The sequence below is a fragment of the Lycium barbarum genome, chromosome 7 (assembly GCF_019175385.1).
Source record: "Lycium barbarum isolate Lr01 chromosome 7, ASM1917538v2, whole genome shotgun sequence".
NCBI classification, from domain to species: domain Eukaryota; kingdom Viridiplantae; phylum Streptophyta; class Magnoliopsida; order Solanales; family Solanaceae; genus Lycium; species Lycium barbarum.
Genome location: NC_083343.1, coordinates 99,556,908 through 99,576,185, shown reverse-complemented (window position 1 = coordinate 99,576,185; position 19,278 = coordinate 99,556,908). Strand labels below are relative to the sequence as shown.

Below are 19,278 nucleotides of genomic sequence, written 5' to 3'. Positions count from 1 at the left end.
GCCCGAGGTCAATTGGATGCCTAGAGTCGTGAAACCCATAAGTTTGAGACTCTTTTCCAGGAGGCCGAAAAGCAGCTATCGGATTCCCATGATGTTTCCATCTTCAAACCCGAGGTCGACGCCGTTAAGGCCAATCTTAATATTGCCAGGGCCGAACTCGAGGTGGCAATAGCTGAGCTTGCCCTTGCTAGGGAAGAGAACCGCCGAGCGAGGAATAAACTAGCGGACATGGTCGAGAAGTTCATTATCCTTCACGTGGATAAAGCAAAACTGGTCATGGAGGCCGAGGTTTCTTCCGAAGCCTTTGAAGAACGGGTGGCTGCCATCTCTGAGCTTAGGCAGGAGCTTAATGCTTTTAAGGCCGAATTTAGAAGGTTTATGGTTGAGCATTCTGCACAGGGAGAGGCTCTGAAACGGCCCAGAAGGCAACAGATGATCAAGCCAAGGCTGTGGAAGATCTGACCACCCAACTGAACCAGTCCTTGATAACTTTTCATCTGATCCAAGATCAGGCTGTTGCCGATGTCCAGACAGCCACCAATCGTTCCATTCTGAAGGCCGAGCATATGAAATGGCTGATTCGGGTTCACACTCTTCGTGAGATCAAGGAGCAAAGCCTCGAAGGCATTGGGGCTAAGATCACTTAGGCCGAGGCGATGGAGGCTAATATGAACAAAGCTATTAATGGTGAAAGCTCCGAGGATGACCCCTCGAACTCTGAAGATTTGTCCTCCTCGGGAGAGGAGTAATCCCTCCCCTCCTCCCCCCCCCCCCCCCCCCCCTTTTTGTTTTTGTTTTTGGCTCCTCATGTAAAATTATGAATGATTCTGCATATTTTGGATATATATGACAGTTTTGGGTTTAGTGTAACCTCTATTTATTTTATGCTCGGGCCGAATACAATGTGGATGTTTTCGGACTGACAAACCGAAGTTATAACAATGTGAACTTTTAGGATTACCAACTTGAGGCCATTTTCCGGATCTTTACATTATCATGGGCCTTACTTTATGTTCGTGAGCTCAGACGTCTCCCAATCCATACTAGGCATTTTAGGTCGATATTTTTTGACCTTTTAAAAGAATTTAGATAGTGTTCAGGCTAAGTCCGGACTGTTAATGCCTTTATGTTTGCATCGAGCTTAATTCTCTTAGAATTTGTTTGGGCTCATACTTTATTTTGTCTTATTGTAGCAGAGAGTCCCAAGGGAGTAAATGAAAACATGAGCAGCTTTAAGTTTCGATTCGAATTGAAATTTCACATGGTTTGAACTGAAGTGTTTTTGCTCATTTCATAATCACAAATGGTTACAGAACCTATAGGCATAACTCATTTGGCTGTTTAGCTTTTGTAAATAATCAATCCTGGCACAGCTCATTCGGTCATTTGGCCCTTACAAATAATCTTTCCAGGCACGACTCATTCGGTCGTTCATCCCTTAAAAAGAATCTAACACAGAAACCCTTTAATGCCATCGGTTCATCTCACGGGGGCTATATGCCCTAGTCCCCCAGTGTTTATGTTTGAAGTATGAGAAGAAAAATATTGTCATTGTTACCGGGGAGTCCCCAGTCCCAGCTTATATCTAGTCTTCAACATTTTAAGTAACACGTTGTACGTTGATGCCTCATTAAAAACTTTGCCGGAAAACCCAAGTTGGGACAAAACCGGGCTAAGGAAAAAAGAGTGCAACACGTGTTTTCCGACCTAAATCTGGCTATCACAGCTTCGTTTATGCTACTACCTACAGGGGTTAAATAACATGTTTAAGAATTTTACCAGGGTTAAGTTCGTACCTAAGCAATAGTATCTCTTTAGGTGTGCTACATTCCAATTGTTCGACACCTGTTGTTCGTCCATTGCCTCGAGCTGATAAGACCCTTTGCCCGTTATTTCAGTTTTCTTGTACGGTCCTTCCCAATTTGGCCCGAGTTTTCCTTCGTTGGGGTTCTTCATATGAAGCATTACCTTTTGAAAGACCAAGTCCCCGATTTGGAAGTGTCGGATGTTTGTTCTTTGGTTGTGGCATTTGCCCATTTGTTGTTTTTGGGTTGCTAATCGGACTAAAGCGGCTTCGCGCAATTCCTCCGTTAAATCGAGCTTTATAGCCATAGCTTCGTCATTTGATTCTCTCGTGGTGTATTGGAATCTGAAGCTGGGCTCATCTACTTCTACCGGAATTAGAGCCTCTATGCCGTATATCAGAGAAAACGGTATTTTGCCGGTGCTCGACTTCGGCGTTGTTCTGTACGCTCATAATAGCTCGGGGAGAACCTCTCTCCATCTACCTTTAGACTCATCGAGACGCTTTCTTAAGTTCTGAATGATGGTTTTGTTCGTGGACTCCGCCTGTCCATTTGCATTCGGGTGATACGGAGTTGACATTATTTTCTTCATCTTTAATCCTTCGAGGAAATAGTTTACCTTGGCCCCTATAAATTGACGACCATTGTCAAATGTGATCTCGGCGGATGCCGAACCGGTAAACAATGTGATCCGATATGAAATTGATGACCTTTTTTTCTTGGACCTTCTGAAATGCCTGTTCTTCAATCCACTTAGAAAAATAGTCAATCATAAATAATATAAAGCGAGCCTTACCTGGTGCCGACGGTAAAGGTCCGACTATATCCATCCCCCATTTCATGAACGGCCATGGGAAAAGTACCGGGTGAAGCAATTCGCCCGGTTGGTATATCATCGGGGCATGTCTCTGACATCGGTCGCATTTGCGGACGAAGTTCTTCGCATCCATTTCTATATGTTCCCAATAATAACCTACCCGGATCAGCTTTCGGACCAACGATTCTGCTCCGGAATGATTGTCGCACGCTCTCTCATGTACCTCTCGCATTGCATAGTTGACTTCTCCGGGCCCTAAACATCTGACGAGGGGGACATAGAAGGAACGTCGGTATAGCCTACCATCGACCATGCAGTATCTCGTTGCTTTAGTTCGTAATGCACGTGATTCCCTCGAATCCATTGCAGCTTCCCATCCACTAAATAATCTATATACTTATTTCGCCAATCCTAAGTCAAGCTTGTTGCGTTGACTTTGACTTGATTGGTTTCTATAACCTGACTCATCAACTGGACAATAGCGCCCGAGTTTAGTCCCTCTATTTCTACCGAGGAACCCAAGTTCGCGAAAGCATCTGCCTCAGTGTTCTGCTCTCTCGGGGTATGTTGTATCGTCCATTCTTTGAACCGGTGTAAGACCACTTGAACTTTTTCTAAGTATTTCTCCATCCTATCCTATTTTACCTCGAAAGTCCCATTATTTTGGTTCACGACCAGGAGGGAATCACATTTTGCTTTAATAACCTCGTCTCCCAATGCCGGGGCCAACTCTAAACCTGTGACCATGGCCTCGTACTCGACTTCATTGTTAGTAAATTTCGATAATGTTTTTATAGACTGATGTATAATATCTCCGATCAGACTTTTTAGCACGATATCGAGTCTGGACCCCTTTACTTTGGATGCACCGTCCGTATGTAAGGTCCAGACCCCTGATGTTTTACCCGAGGTTAACAATAGTTCCTTTTCAACCTCAGGTATCATTGCGAGCGTAAAATCTGCCACGAAGTCTGCCAGGATTTGAGACTTTATGGTTGCTCGGGGTCTGTACTCGATGTCATACCCGCTGATTTCAATCGCCCATTTTGCTGACCTACCGGATAGTTCTGGCTTATGCATTATGTTTCTTAATGGGTAAGTAGTTATTACACATATGGGGTGATATTGGAAGTACAGTTTCAACTTGCTAGACACACTTAACAATGCTAATGCAAGCTTTTCCAAGTAGGAATAACGCTTCTCAGCGTCCCCTAAAGTTCTACTAACATAATAGACCAGAAATTGCGTACATTTTTCCTCTCGAACCAGGACAACGCTTACAACAATCTCGGACACTGCCAAGTAAAATTACAACTGCTCATTAGCCTTTGGTGTGTGCAGTAGGGGTGGGCTTGACAGATATTGCTTCAATTCATCTAGAGCTTGTTGACATTCAGGTGTCCATATGAAGTCATTTTTCTTCTTGAGTAGGGAGAAGAAACGATGACTTTTGTCGGAGGATCTGGAAATGAATCTACTTAAGGCCGCGATTCTCCCAGTTAGTCTTTGTACGCCCTTCATATCTTTGACCACCCTGATATCTTCGATGGCTTTTATCTTGTCTGGGTTAATTTCAATTCCTCGGGTTGACACCATAAACCCTAGAAACTTGCCTGACCCTACTCCGAAGGCACACTTCTCTAGATTCAGCTTCATATTGTATTTGCACAGAACATCGAAGGTTTCCTGCAAATGCTTTAAATGGTCCTCTGTTTCCTGGGACTTAACTAGCATGGTCAATATAAACTTCCATCATTTTTCCTATTTGTTCTTCGAATGTTTTTTAATTAGGTGTTGATAGGTGGCCCCGACGTTTTTTAATCCGAACGGCATTACGTTATAACAATAAGTTCCATATCAAGTTATAAAAGATGTTTTCTCCTGATCTTCCCGGTTCATTCGGATCTGATTGTACCCAGAGTATGTATCAAGAAAACTTAACAGAGCGTGTCTAGCCGTTGCATCTATCATACGATCAATGTAAGGCAAAAGGAAAGAATCCTTCGGACACGCCTTATTTAAATCTTTAAAGTCAATGCACATTCTAAATTTGTTACCTTTCTTTAGTACGATGACTACGTTGTCTAACCAGTCCAGGTACTTAACCTCCAGGATGGATCCTATTTTTAACAACTTTGTTACCTCCTCTTTGACGAACGCGTGTTTGACTTCTGACGTTGGCCTTCGTTTCTGCTTTACTAAGGGGAAACTCCGGTCCAAGCTTAATCGATGAGTGGTTACTTCCAGTAGGATTCCTGTCATGTCTAAAGGAGACCATGCAAAACAATTCGAATTAGCTTTAAGAAATTCAATTAATTCACACCTGAGCTTCGGGGTGAGTCCCATGCGCAGGTATACCATTCTTTCCGAGAGATGAACGAAGAGGACAACTTGTTCCAGTTCCTCTATTGTTGACTTCGTTGCATCAGATTTGTTCGACAGCACAAAGGGTCTCGGTATGCCGAAGTCATCTTCCTCTTCGGCCACCACATTCTGTGATTGCTATTTGGTCCCTTTGTCTGCGTCCGAATTCTTAGTGCGGCTTACTATTATGCCCTTCGAAGCGGGTTCTTTTGGTGCTGCTTCCTCAACTGCAAACATCTCTTTGGCAGCTGGCTGTTTTTTCCGGATTATTTTTATCCCATCGGGGGTTGGAAATTTCAGCAATTGGTGTAATGTGGAAGGTATTGCTCTCATCATGTGTATCCAAGGCCTCCCAAAAAAGGCGTTGTACTTCATTTCTCCATCAATGACGTAGAACTTTATGTGTTGCACAACTCCAGCTGTGTTCACGGGCAATGTGATTTCTCCTTTAGTGGTTTCACAGGCCATGTTGAACCCGTTCAAGACCCGAGTTGTGGGTACGATTTGATCCAACATACTCAGTTGCTCGACGACCTTCCATCGAATGATATTTGCCGAGCTACCTGGATCAATTAAAATACGTTTAACGTGAGTTTTATTTATATGTACAGAGATTACCAGGGCGTTATTGTGAGGCTGAGTGATGCCTTCCACTTCCTCGTCACTAAATGAAATGAATCCATCCGGGACGTAGTCCTTGCTCCTTTTTTTCCTCGTGATAGAGAACTTTGTCCTCTTCATGACAGGTCCCCGGGCTATTTCAACCCCACCAATAATCATGTTGATTACATGCTGAGGTTCCTCCGGCTCAACCTTTTTGTTACCATCCCTATTCTTATAGTTATTTCTCCCTCGTTCACTCAAGAATTCTCTAAGATGGTCGTTCTTAAGTAACCGTGCTACTTCATCCCTTAATCCCCTACAATTGTCGGTCCAATGCCTGTGGGTACCATGATAGTCACATATCAACTTTGGATCCCGCTGTGAAGGGTCGGTTCAGAGCGGTTTTGGTCGTGTCGCTCATTCTATCTTTCCAATAGTCTCCACCAGGGCCGATGAGTCAACATTGAAATTATATTCCGACAACCTAGGGCTTTCTCCGGTATGTGAGACTGCGGCGGTGTTGGTTTTGTACTGGAGGCCTCTGCTAGACGAACCTTGATCAATCCGCCTGTCTCCTCGGTCAATCCGTCTGTCTCCTTAGTTCATGCTAAGATCGGGGTTACACCTGATTTTCTCCGACCGGAAGCCAGGCCTTATAGACGGGTAAGGGTGATACCTGTCCGGAGGGTTGTATTCCGGCTCAAACGTCTTTTTTGATCTATCGTTCCTTGTTCGGGTTACTGGACTCGGTGGGAGCCCAAGCTGATCACCTTCTACTCTAATTTTTTATTCGTACCTATTGTGCATATCTGCCTAAGTCGTAGCACTGAATTCCAAGAAGTTTTCCTTCAGTTTGAGGGATGCGTTGGAACTTCTGGGATTAAGTCCCTTTGTGAATGCTTGGGAGGCCCATTCGTCAAGGACCGGGGGTAACAACATTCTTTCCTGCTGGAACCTGGTAACGAACTCTCTGAGTCGCTCATCGTCCCTTTGGAAAATCTTAAATATGTCCACCTTTCGAGCTTGTACCTTCCGTGCCCCTGTGTGAGCTTTCACGAAGGCATTCGCAAGTAACTCAAAGGATGGGATGGAGTGCTGGGGTAACGAACAATACCACTGCGTGACCCCTTTGGTCAAGGTTTCACCGAACTTTTTCAAGCTCACTAACTCGATCTCATCGTCCTCGAGATCATTGCCGGCTATAGCACATGTGTAGGCAGTAATGTGCTCTTGTGGGTCGGTTGTTCCGTTGTATTTCGGTATATCTGGCATTTTGAATCTCTTCGGGATCAGCTTTGGTGCCGCACTCGGAGGAAAGGGCCTTTTCACAATGTATTTGTTTTCTTGTTCGATGAGAATCGGAGGCGCTCCCGAGATCTGATCCACTCGGGAGTAATAGTCATCTACCTTTTTCTTGTTGGAATCTATACGTTTAGTCAAGGCTTCGAGCATTCTTATCATCTCTGATGACTCGCCAATGGTCGGCCTGTCATGACTGTCGCCAACCTCCATTTCCCTTCGAACTGGTTCTGATACTCGGTCCAGTTCTAGTGCCAACGCATCGCTGAGATCCCTTTGAAGTCGCACAATGGCTTCTTGCTGTTGTTGCATGGTGACGTGGTGCTCCTGCAACAAATTGTAAATCACACGTAAACTAATCTCCTTCGCCTCCCCTCCGGGGGCTCCACGCCTGTCCGCTCCATTAACATGCGGATTTTGGACGGGTTGGTTGCCCACTGGATCAATGGCGGGTGCATTGTTGGGTGGTACCCCGTTGAGGTTTGCGTTGTGCTCGCTAGATTCATCTTCGTTGAGGTGAACGGAGTGGCTTAGGTTTGACATGATCTTGAAATCACAAGAACGAATAAAACAAGTGAAGGTTGTTTAGTCAATAAGCCGTCACTATTATCCTTAGCCCCACGGTGGATGCCAAACTGTTTCCCCTCAAAAGAGAGCAACAATTCAATTTGCACGCGGTTTAAAGGATATGTGACCGGGCTTGCTAACAATATAAAACGAATGATCAAAAAGTAAAGAATCAACGTAAAATTAAAAGAAGGTAGCCTGTGTAATGAGTGCAAATGATGGGTCCGAGTGGGAGGAGATTTTATCTCCTTGCTTGGACCAAAAAACAAACTAAGAGATGAAGCTTTGCTAATATCGGGCCTTGCTATTAAAGGAATTTTGAAGTGAATTGCTAACTCAGGGAATGGAGATGATCTCAAGATGCCCTCTAATGGGGCTGGTACATATGCATTTATAGTGTTAGTGTCCTACTCCAACTAGGCGACTCAAACTCCAATGTGGGCAAATGGCTCCAGAAATATCGGTCACGTCCGTTGAGGGCGTGATCTTCGGAGATAAATCAGCGGAAGGATAAACTCAAGTTCAGACTTAATCTTCTCGGACTCCCTTCATGCAGGTCCGGTTTGTTCCCCCCGTCTTCTCGGACTGACCCTCGATAATCACCCCGTTTCCACACTTTCTCTCCAGTGTGACTTGAACCCAGGACCTACCGGTCGTGGGTGGAGGTGATTAACCACTGAGCCATCCCTCACTTGTCTTAAATTCCAAAGCTAAAGCTCGCAAGTGAAATACCATAATTATTTATAGCCTTTTTTTTTTTTTTTTTTTTTTTTTGTAATTTTGAAAGAGTACTCTATTAGAAGTATTGTTATACTAGGGGCGAATGAAGCTTGCAAGTGAAGCTCATTAGATTTTTATTTTATAGCAGATTTTTACTGTGTGTATGTATGTACGCTCACTAGTATATGATATGTTTTGGAAAAAGCTATTGCTATGTTTTAAAAGACTCAATAATATTGTTATACTACGGGCGAATGGCCCGTGCTGGCATGAAACTGGTAACAATCGACTTTATTTGAAAAAAATTGAGTATTATAAAATTAAATAAAGTGTTCAAAAGTTGATATCAAATTGGAAAGTGAACAATTCTATGTGTGTGTTTAAAATTTAGAAATTCTAATCGCTTTTGGTCATGAAATGCAGACATATTAAAGTTGGGGCTTTTAGTTTTTTTCCTTTGTTTTTTTTTTTTTTTTTAAAGATTAACATTTTACATTTAAAAATAATAAAGCAACTAATTGATAAAATAGCAAAAAATTATCTACAAACACAGATGTGTTATTATTTTAAATTCTAAAATATCTTAACGTAATTTATTATATAAAATGAGTATCTTTAAAATAAAGTTTGTCAATTAAAATAAAGTTTAAAATGAGTATTTTGAGTATCTTTAAATGATTACAATAAAGTTTAATTATATTAATGTATCAATATAATTAAGAAGGATAAGTAAAAGACATGTGTGTGTGTGTATTTCAGTGTTTTAAAAGGCGTTTTTTGGGCAAGCCCCGAAGCGAGGCGTACCAAAAATTCACCGAGGCGTACAGGCGGGGCGTAAGTATCTTGGGGCGTAAGCCCCAACCTTCGAGGCGTTCGCCTAGGCGTAAGCCCCGGGAACTTTTACAAATTTGAGCCAAAATTGCTTAACATTTTTTTTTAAAAAAAAGTTAAATATCCAGTAATTAACTCATAGTAAATTCTCAAACTAAATATCTCAAAAAGTCAAAAGTTTTTTCTAATCGTTTACCCTAATTTCATAAGCTTTTTCTCATTGTTGTTTACGGAGTAACATATACACTTTACACCTTTGTATGCAAAGTAAACTACAAAGCAAATAGTTTTGTCCTCCAATTCTTACTATCTTCCATGTTGGCATATTCCTTCTTATGCTTTATTTTCTTCAAGATTTTCTTAGCATTCTTCAATTTATCTTTTTCAAGATAGGTTTTAGTTTTTGAATTTTTTTTTATATTACTTTAGTTTAGATAATGTTTTGAAGACTCTACTCTAACTATTTGTATTATAATGATTATTAATTTGTATCTAGTTTTAGGTTTTAAAATAATAACTTTATATTATTGTCAATTTTATCTTTGAATTATTAGGACAGAGTATCGTTTTGTCAACTCTAATTATGTTTCATCATAGTCATGTTATTGTGTAATGCATCTTTACATTCACTTTTTCAAGATTTTTTTAATAGTTCATGCATATGTTAGCATATTAATAATAAATATATATATTTTTATACTGATTCTTTTTTATTTATATAATTTTAATATATTTTTTACTTATATTTTTATTTTATTAATTTAGAAAATATTAAAAATTAAGTATCCATGAGGCTTACGCCCCGTGCCTCGGGGCTTACGCCTGAGCGAGACATATGTAAAATGCCTGCGCCTTTTAAAACACTGATATATATATATATATATATGTATATATCCAGAAATGTCCACTAATTGATGTATAAAGACTAAAATACTTAATTTCAAAATAGCCCTTAACCTTTCTGCAAATGGCAACTAAGCACACATGTTGAAATCCTCTTTTATTACAGGGAAAAGGTGCAATTATACCCCTCAACTTTGCGATTTAGAGCAGATATGCCCCTCGTTACAAAAGTGGTGCATATATACCCCTGCCGTTACAAAATGGTGCAAATATACCCCTGCAGTTACAAAATGGTGCAAATATACCCTTTTCACTAACGGAATTTTTTTTAAAAATCATTTAATTTATTTTTTAATTAAAAAAAAGTCTACCTATATTTGTTTTAGTAGACATAATTTTCTAAAGCCACATGGTAATTTTTTTTTCTGGTGGGTCGGGTCTGGTAAGTTTAAAAAAATGGGTAGACTTATTTTTTTAAAGTCACGGAGATATTTTTTGGCTTAAAAAGTTACTCCTTTGACCAAGTATATTATCTTTTTACCCTTTATATTTTCTTATAACTTCCAAAATATCAATTACTAATAGTACCAAAACTCTTACCCCACACTCCTTTTGTCTTCTCCATTGAGTAATACCGAGCATTCTTCGTTTTGTTTTTTGTCATTTAACTTGAATAAACAATGAACAAGTAGTTAACCTGCACGTTCGATATTAACAATCTAAGGGATCAATTTAACTGAAGTCATTTAACTTTTCATATATTACACTGAAATCACAAATAAATTAATTATAAGTTGTTCTACCCATTTTTTTAAACTTGGTCAAAAAATATCTCCGTGACTTTAAAAAAATAAGTCTACCCATTTTTTTAAACTTACCAGACCCGACCCACCAGAAAAAAAAATTACCATGTGGCTTTAGAAAATTATGTCTACTAAAAAAATATAGGTAGACTTTTTTTTTTTAATTAAAAAATAAATTAAATGATTTTTTAAAAAAATTCCGTTAGTGAAAAGGGTATATTTGCACCATTTTGTAACTGCAGGGGTATATTTGCACCATTTTTGTAACGGCAGGGGTATATATGCGCCACTTTTGTAACGAGAGGCATATCTGCTCTAAATCGCAAAGTTGAGGGGTATATTTGCACCTTTTCCCTTTATTATATATAGAAAGTTCGTTGTTAGAAGCATAAATAGTGCTATTTATGAAACTTTCCTTTTTAAGTGGAAGAAATTGCACCGTTTGTCCTTCAAATGGGCTGGTCCTTAATTTTTGCCCTTCTAATGGGCTGGTCCTTAATTTTTGTCCTTCGAATGGGCTGGTCTTTAATTTTAAGTAATTGCACGGTTTGGCCATCAAATGGACTGGTCTATAATTTTTCCCTTCAAATGAGTTGGTCTTTTATTTTTGCTCTTCAAAATTGAACTTATGCATAGAGGACATAAGCTCTTCAAGGACGCAGGCATAACTTGTGGATATTGTAATGCATCTTTTCCCTCTAGGCATAAGTTCGATATCGAAGGGAAAAATTGAAGACAGACACAAAATAGGGACGAAAGTGCAAATGACCCCTTTAATTTCGCTCTTCAAAATCGAATTTATACTTAGTGAGACATAAGTTCTTTAAGAGAAAAAGTCATGCGAGACATAGCTTATGGGATATTATGATGCAAAAATATAAATTTGTGCCCCGTGAAAATATTGTTTGCCTTGAGGGATAAAAATTAAAGACCAGCACAAATTAAGCCAATGCTCCCTGTTTAATGTGCAGACAATATGGGCCATAGTCCAGAAATATAGAATTTGGGCTTGAAGTCTACTAATATTAACTGTAAAAAGGAGTAGGGTTTTAGGTTTTATAAGCCTACAATATATAATATCGCAAGCTTCTCACAATCTCTTCTCTCTTTACTGCTCTAGCGTTGTCTTCATCAGAAGCGTTCTATCTCTCTGTACGTCACTCTTTACTTAAAAATCTCTTTATTGATTTTATATAACAGCTCATGTTATGTTAAATAAATTCAATCTTAGTACGTTCTATTGTGTATCTGCATTTTAAAATTTTGTTTTGCATATCTCTGTGTATGTGTGTTTTTATATATGTACATACACATTTCTGTATGTATGCAACTCTTCAACTTGTAGGGTTCATTTGTTGAATTTTCACTGTACATTTTAGAAAAAATAGTTAAAAGTCAGATATGCACTAAAAATGAAGTTAAATCTAAAGTGGCACCATGTCGTATGTCATTGTTCAGATCTCTGTAGAGACAAAAACTCTGAGTGGCCTTTTGGACATTTAAAAGGTGTGAAATTTGAAAAAAAGTGTATTTGGAAAAAAGCTGAAATGGTATTTGTAAATTGGAGTTGTGTTCGGACATGTTTTCACATGTATTTGTAGTTTTTCGAAAATTGTAACAATCTATGTCCAAATATGATTCCGGAAAACAAGTGAATTATCCATGGCGAAATGGGCCCTGATTGCCACTGTCTAGAATTTAGTAGACTTAGTTACCATATATGTAAAGGTAGGATGTAGTATGTACTCGGTGGATTAGTCAAGGTTTTCCCGAGGAGACCACCAGCAAAAAAAGTGTAAAGACAAAGTGAACATGTTAAAAATAATCTCAGTACTCATTTGGCATTATTTATCCTGTGTTTGATTTGTTTTTTTATTTCGGTATAACTAATACCATTAAGGGGTCGTTTGATTGCTGGTTAGAGTGATGAAGGTATTAGTAATGCAAAGATTGGTTGTGAAGGGTTTGGTTATTCATGTCTTAGTTATTCCATCTTCTACCCTAAATTAGGTCTGTAAACTGGTAATCAACAATGTAGTTGATGTGTTGAATTTTATACGTAGCAACTAAAATGCTACCAAAAATGTTATTAGTTATGCCTGTTTTAATACATGAATAACTCACTTCCTAACCAGCAACCAAACGACCCCGTATGACTTGACCTTAATCTATGTATACTCTCGTATGGGATACAAGATGGAATAACTATACCTGTACTATGAATCTTTGTATAAGAATCCTACATAACTAGCCCGTGAATTCTAAGCTGTTCTTATTGGAGTCCTCTGTTTGGTAAAAGTCATACTAAGAATGAGTCTTGAAGGGAGGAGTCCTCTTGGGGTCCACACAACTCTAATCCTTTTTAACTGGATCATGCTTATTTTCAAGGTCGATTGTTTTTAAGCCTTTTTTCGCTTGATGTAATTTCATTTTTTGACTGTATTTTTGCTTGTTTATTGCAGGTTTGATTTATATCTTGAAATTAGATTCAAGAAGCAAAAATGTCTGGGTAAGTAGTTATATATTATATGTTTTAACATCATTAATTGATGTGCACTGGCATGAAAAAACTCTTTTTTATCTATTCTATGATCCATATTAGGTGAATGTTTATTGAAAAAGTACCTTTTCTTTAATCCTCTTAAATTTTGTATTGTATTGGTTAGCATGAAAAGTCACATCAGCTCTCTTTCTATAAGGACGTTGCTTTGGATTCCATGTGTAGCAGACCTTGAGTTGATTTAGGTTAATAAGGCCCCCATCCATCTTGTCTTGTTTTCACATTTTGATTGTCTTGTATTCGTCTTTTCTAACCATCTGTGCTTGATGACATTTCTCTTATTATTTTAGAAGTTTTAGTTAAAAGTCATTTCTTCTCACCTCCTTGTCATTTTATTTAGGGATAATTACATTTTTGACCGCTCAAAAGAGTAACAGCCAACAAATGTATAGGTTTTGTATATTAAGTATAAATGTACATATTCTAGACACAAAATATACATATAATATGTGTACAGGTTTTGTATATTTTGGCTAGCGCCTGTAATTAATTTCGGCAGACGGGCTAAAAATGAAAAAAAGCCCTTTTATTTATCCCTTTTTAATTGTAATGCAGTGAAGAGCCTGTTGCCGTTGAGACCCCAGCTCCAGCTCCCGCTCTTGGTGAGCCCATGGATATCATGACAGCATTGCAACTTGTGCTGAGGAAATCACGTGCTCATGGTGGTTTAGCTAAAGGTCTTCATGAGGGTGCAAAGGTTATCGAGAAGCATGCTGCCCAACTTTGTGTATTGGCAGAGGACTGCGACCAACCTGACTATGTCAAATTGGTCAAAGCTTTATGTGCTGATCACAATGTCAACCTCATCACAGTTCCTAGTGCCAAGACTCTCGGTGAATGGGCCGGTGTAAGTAACAACCTCCTATTCATTCTGATGAATGTTTAAACAAAAGCAGTTATTGCCTTTTTCTATTTCAACATTTTATCAATAGAGGGGTCTGGTCGTTTGAGTTTTGAAAGCTAATTGTTGAACTAATTGTCTCTTCTATTCCTTATTTTTGTAGCTATGCAAGATTGATTCAGAAGGCAAAGCTAGGAAGGTTGTCGGATGCGGTTGTGTTGTTGTAAAGGTAAAGAATGAGATGAACCTAATGTTCTTGATAGTAAATTTGTTCAGTCTTGAAACAAAAATATGCCTGAGAGTTTATTTGTTTATCAATATCTCAATGTTTAAATATTTTCTAAATTGCCTTCCAGGATTTTGGAGAGGAAACTGAAGGGCTCCACATTGTTCAAGAATATGTGAAGTCTCACTGAGTGATGCGTTGAATTAGTGTTCTTTAATGTCTACATGGATTTAGCTTTAGAGAGTTTAGCCTCTATTTTTGGAGATGTGATATGAAAGTTTTGGTTGTCAAAGAACCAATTTTGATAATTGCAGTTTGTAGACATTCATGCCTTGGAACTTTATTTATGTCTTTGGATCCGATGAATGAACCGATTCGATTATAAATCTCTGCTGGTAATTTGGATGTGTGCAAGAATGATAGCAGGAACCTGAGGTGGATTTGATCATACAGTCTATTCACATGCAATTTACTTGTATGATTTGACTAGCTTTGTAGTGATATTTCAAGGGATGTTCCTGCAAGTCCTGTACTATCGGAACCAAACTTCCATGAAATTTGGCCAGTCTTTAGCACAATAATGGCGATATTAATTGTTATAAATATATTACATTAGCATGTCCAGAATTAGTACAAGATCATAAAAATAGATTGTGGAAAACTACTCTATGCCCGAAATCCTATGGTTTGTTGCAATGTTTTATTTATTAATCACGAGCTCAATGATCAGCCTATAATTCATCTATGGAAAACTAGGGTTATGGCTCCTTAGTGCTTGTATCTCCATACTTGTTAGAACCATTTTTTGTTATAATATTAGTGTTGTTCGGGTCTAACTTGTGTTCTGTAAGAGAAGAGTACATTTACTTTTGATTAGCATCATAGGTATCGAGTGAATCTTGTTTCGGGTCTTAAAAGATTGCGTGGACCCAAGATTGGAAAGAGGGCTTTCAAAATGAATTGAATTGAACAGATTCAAGATGTTACAGTAAGTAAATCACTTTACATTAATTAACGACTACACTCAACTATTCAAATATATGCTTTTTTACATTTAAAGTAAATGTCTAGTCTAGAGATCATCAAGAATTGGAAGTTCTCTAATACTACATGATATTAAGTCAGTGATGGTACGTAGTAAGTCCAATTATTGCTTACACTATCTTTCGCAATTTTCATATTCTGAATGTACAGTAAATAATATCATCATTGCTTACACAACATCTGCGTTCAAAATCACACCTCAGTGCAAAGATATTAGCTTTAGATTAAATATAAATTAAATATTTTTATTTAATTGCAAAAAAAGTTTAAACCATGTACAAATTTCCTACAATCGGAAAAGATGGGCTTTTGTTTGTTTTGGGTTGATGGGGTTTGGAGGGAAAGAAATTAAAGAAAAGAAGAAAATGAAAAAGACCAATTCATTTTTGGAGAAGAATGGGTCACGAAATTGAGAAAGAAAGTGAAAATGAAAAGGCGAAAAAGTTAAAAATGTGAGCGAATAGTTAAAGGAGAGGGAAAAAAAAACATTGATCTTGCACTTTCCAACCGAAACACTCACTTTTTCAACTATGAGCTATCTCCCTTGTTTTTTGTGAACAAAGTAAATCTATTAGAATCAAATACAATGCTTTGAATAAGAGTGATTTGCTGGGTAGACTTGTATGCTTCCTCCATTGTCTTCAGGTCTTATATGTGAGAGGACTAGCCGTTGAGTGGGACTATGTCTTGGCTGATTTGAACAGAGATACAAACTATTTTGTTCCTACATGTGACTTAATTCTGGTTGATTCGTACTAGTTGTTCACATAAAATAGAAGTTCCGCGTCACAAGCACTGGGTGCTCGATCATCCATAAGGCTCCGCGTGGGTCCGCCCAACACACTGCAGATAAAATAAAACATTAATTAGTTCTTCACAAAAAATAAATAAGTACTCATTTTCTGAAATTTGTCCAACAACTTATGAATTTTTGTTGTAACAAACAACTTATGAGTTTGTTTCAATTTCATTAGTTATTGCAACAAATTCAACAGTTGTTGGAATAATTTTCGAAAATTGTTGAACAATTTAATCAACCTTCACTAGTTGTTTGGATAATTTGTTGCAACAACTACAACAGTTGTTGAAATATTTCCAACAAATTACCCCCAAAAATTTAAAACTCGATGGATAATGAATTGCCCTTACACCTTCTTGGCTAATATCTTTAGTATCAACAATAGCTGGAACATCTTCTCTTCTTATATATTCAATCTAGAGATGATCTAGATTTTAAGTTATAAATGGAAGCTAAATACCACTACATTTACTAAACTGTTGTGATAGCATGGATAGGCTCTAAGTATAGTCTTAGTTTTACTTGTGAAGCATTAGGTGCTCGGATGAGAGGAAGAAAAGAACAAAAACCAAATAAGTCCCAAACCAAAAGCTGAGGGACTTGGGTATGGAGTTTACACCAGTGAAACAATGCTTATATGAGACAGTGAAAAACCTGCAGGAGAAGGGTCACCTACAGGGGAGCTACAAGCCTGGATATGGTCTCGGCCGAAGACAGTAAAGAAATTCATTAAATATGTACATATACTAGATTTAGAATCATATTTGTTATCATTTTAAAGTTCAGAACGCATAAAATTGCAATCCTGGCTCCGTCTCTAAACTCAACTTCCATTCCCTACTCAAAATGATGATCCTATTCGAATTCATATTAGTGTCTGATGCGCTTCGCGTACATTGAGGGGCGAGCAGCTATTGTAAAGTTGGGAGAGGGGTAACAACCCAATCGGTCATTTTAAGTTGTAGGACCCCTTTCTCCTGTTTGAGATTCTCCGTAGATTCATTTAGTGATTTATGACTTGCAGGTATGGATGACATGGGTCCAAAGAGGTTCAGGAGTACTTTAAAATTATTGAACTTGAACTAGAAGCCTAAAGTTAAGAGAGTTGACAAAAGTCAACATTTTGAGTAAATGACCCTAGATTCATGATTTGAAGGTTCCAATAAGTTCGTATAATGATTTTGGACTTGTGTGCATGCTGATATTGGAGCCCAGAGGCCCGGGTGCGATTCGGCACTATTGCATGAAACTTTGGAGTTTAAGGTTTACAAGTTTGACTTAAGAGTTGAATTTGTCTTGTAGCATTTCCTTTTGTGGTCGGAGCCTTTGGACAAGTCCATACAGGGTATTTGCACTTGTCGGCATGGTTTGACGTGCTGAAACGTGGTTTTTTGCACTTGACCTGACTTCACAAGAGATCTGCTCCTAATCTATAAATAATTTGGTGAAGATGTCTTGACGAGAGTCACAACCCTTAGAATCTAGGTTCCAGAATATCAAACCGTTCGTAACTCCGTCATCTGTATCAAAAGTTATGACAATTTTAGTGAAGGGTGGCATGCTGTCATTTATGAAAATCTGCACTAAAAATTTCTGCTCTGGTGTATATAACCCCAGTTTCTACTTGGACTTCATTTTATCACTTTGGGAGCTAGGGATCTCGGATTGAGGTAATTTTTGAGAGGATTTTCATCGACTTAATTGGGGGTAAGTAATTTTAACTTGAACATGATTATTAGAATCTATCTTTGATTTTGCCTTAGAATGAAGGATTTAAAAGAGGAAAAAAGGTGCTTTTGACTTAAATAAAAGAAAGTCCTTTTGATGATTTGAGCATGCAAATGCCATCGAGTTTGGATTTTGACTATGGATTAGAGTTGCTTGACTCACGGGTAAACTTTCATGAATTTTATTTCGAATTTTGACTGTATTGACCAAACACAATATTTGCGTTGACCAAGAGTTGACTTTGGATTTTAAACTTCCAAAATTGATGAGATTAGATATACTAATCTATTTGGACTCATAATTCGTGATTTTGAATAGATTGAGGCCTTTAGAGATAGTTTTGGCCATATTTGGGGTTTCAAGTAAAGGTTTGGAGTAAAATCTTAGCTTTTTCAAGTAAAGGTTTGAATACTTGTTTTTCTAATGTCATGATCTAGAACTTGCATTATTTGACTTTCAAATACATAGTGCATTGTGGGGCGAGCGCATTCTAAGTCATATATGATACTTTGAGCTATTACTGTGAATTGTATACTCTTATTACCACGATATGACTTTATTGAGACTTAAAGCATGACTAGAATTGTTTTTCGATAAATTGAGCATGACATCCTTGAGATTTAGTTATTATATTAAGCTAGGGATATTTGACATTCTTATCTGCATTGCTTTATGGGTCTTCATGATAATATCTAATGACATGATTACTTGTGCCTAGATATCAGAATCTGGCTGCTTGGTCTATAGATCTCTAGTATACGAGAGGGCCTATGAATGTCTAGTCTAACAGATCCTGAGTATCTGTAAGGGCCTATATGGATCGGTCTAGTGGGTCACTTGGGATCCACTAGGGCCCATGATTTATAAGGATTGTTCTAGGAAACTTGACTCTCAAGGGCCTAAGATTTAGATATGATGTGATTGACTTGTACCTTCGTGTTGCATGTCTTATCTGCTGCTTCAGTACAGTAGTAAAAGGATAAATATGTATACCCTTTGTTGCTTTCATGTATTTATTTTTAAGATTTGCTTTGCGGGGTATAACAGCAGAGTAGATCGATGATCTTGCTGCGCTATATGCTCACCTTTGTTGATTTTCTGTTGTCTCCAGATCCTTCTACTAGTGCGTTTACCTGTCGGCTTTGATCCTATTCAAGGCCTTGTTAGAGTTTAGCTGAGGTGACCCAACCATATCAGCCATTGTGGCACTTCAAGCTAGATACTATCTTTCTGTCTAATTCGAGCTATGACCCAACTTATGTATTCAGAGTCTAGTAGTGCTCCTTGACACTCTATTAGGGATATGGGTGACTTAGTAGATATGTAATTTGATTTTCATTTATTTTATTTGAACTTTCGGCTTAAATCGCTTGCATTTCAATTATTATGATTTACTTTTGAGTATGAAGATATTGATAGGAATCATGG

At 38.2% G+C, this 19,278-nt stretch overlaps 2 protein-coding genes across 2 annotated transcripts in view; one reads left to right on the top strand and one right to left on the bottom strand.

The window, feature by feature from the left end:
* The first annotated feature begins 11,693 nt into the window (after positions 1 to 11,693).
* LOC132603633 (small ribosomal subunit protein eS12-like) lies at positions 11,694 to 14,665 on the top strand. The gene is made up of 5 exons (XM_060316769.1): positions 11,694 to 11,804; positions 13,115 to 13,161; positions 13,768 to 14,059; positions 14,217 to 14,282; positions 14,410 to 14,665. The coding sequence occupies exons 2-5, from the start codon at positions 13,154 to 13,156 to the stop codon at positions 14,467 to 14,469; spliced, it is 426 nt and encodes a 141-aa protein (XP_060172752.1). The 5' UTR covers positions 11,694 to 11,804; positions 13,115 to 13,153; the 3' UTR covers positions 14,470 to 14,665.
* An 846-nt stretch (positions 14,666 to 15,511) lies between these two features.
* Positions 15,512 to 19,278, bottom strand: part of LOC132602346 (dehydrogenase/reductase SDR family member FEY-like) — a 6,449-nt gene continuing 2,682 nt past the window's right edge. Inside the window, exon 3 of the mRNA XM_060315233.1 lies at positions 15,512 to 16,166. Within this exon, the coding sequence (XP_060171216.1) occupies positions 16,079 to 16,166 (88 nt within the window). The 3' untranslated portion in view covers positions 15,512 to 16,078. The remainder of the gene's footprint in view (positions 16,167 to 19,278) is intronic.

Bases quoted from the DNA above. Each gene is read 5' to 3' on its own strand.
- LOC132603633 (XM_060316769.1), top strand. The intron at 14,060-14,216 runs GTAAGTAACAAC...TTATTTTTGTAG, and splicing joins CTCTCGGTGAATGGGCCGGT to CTATGCAAGATTGATTCAGA. The intron at 14,283-14,409 runs GTAAAGAATGAG...ATTGCCTTCCAG, and splicing joins GCGGTTGTGTTGTTGTAAAG to GATTTTGGAGAGGAAACTGA.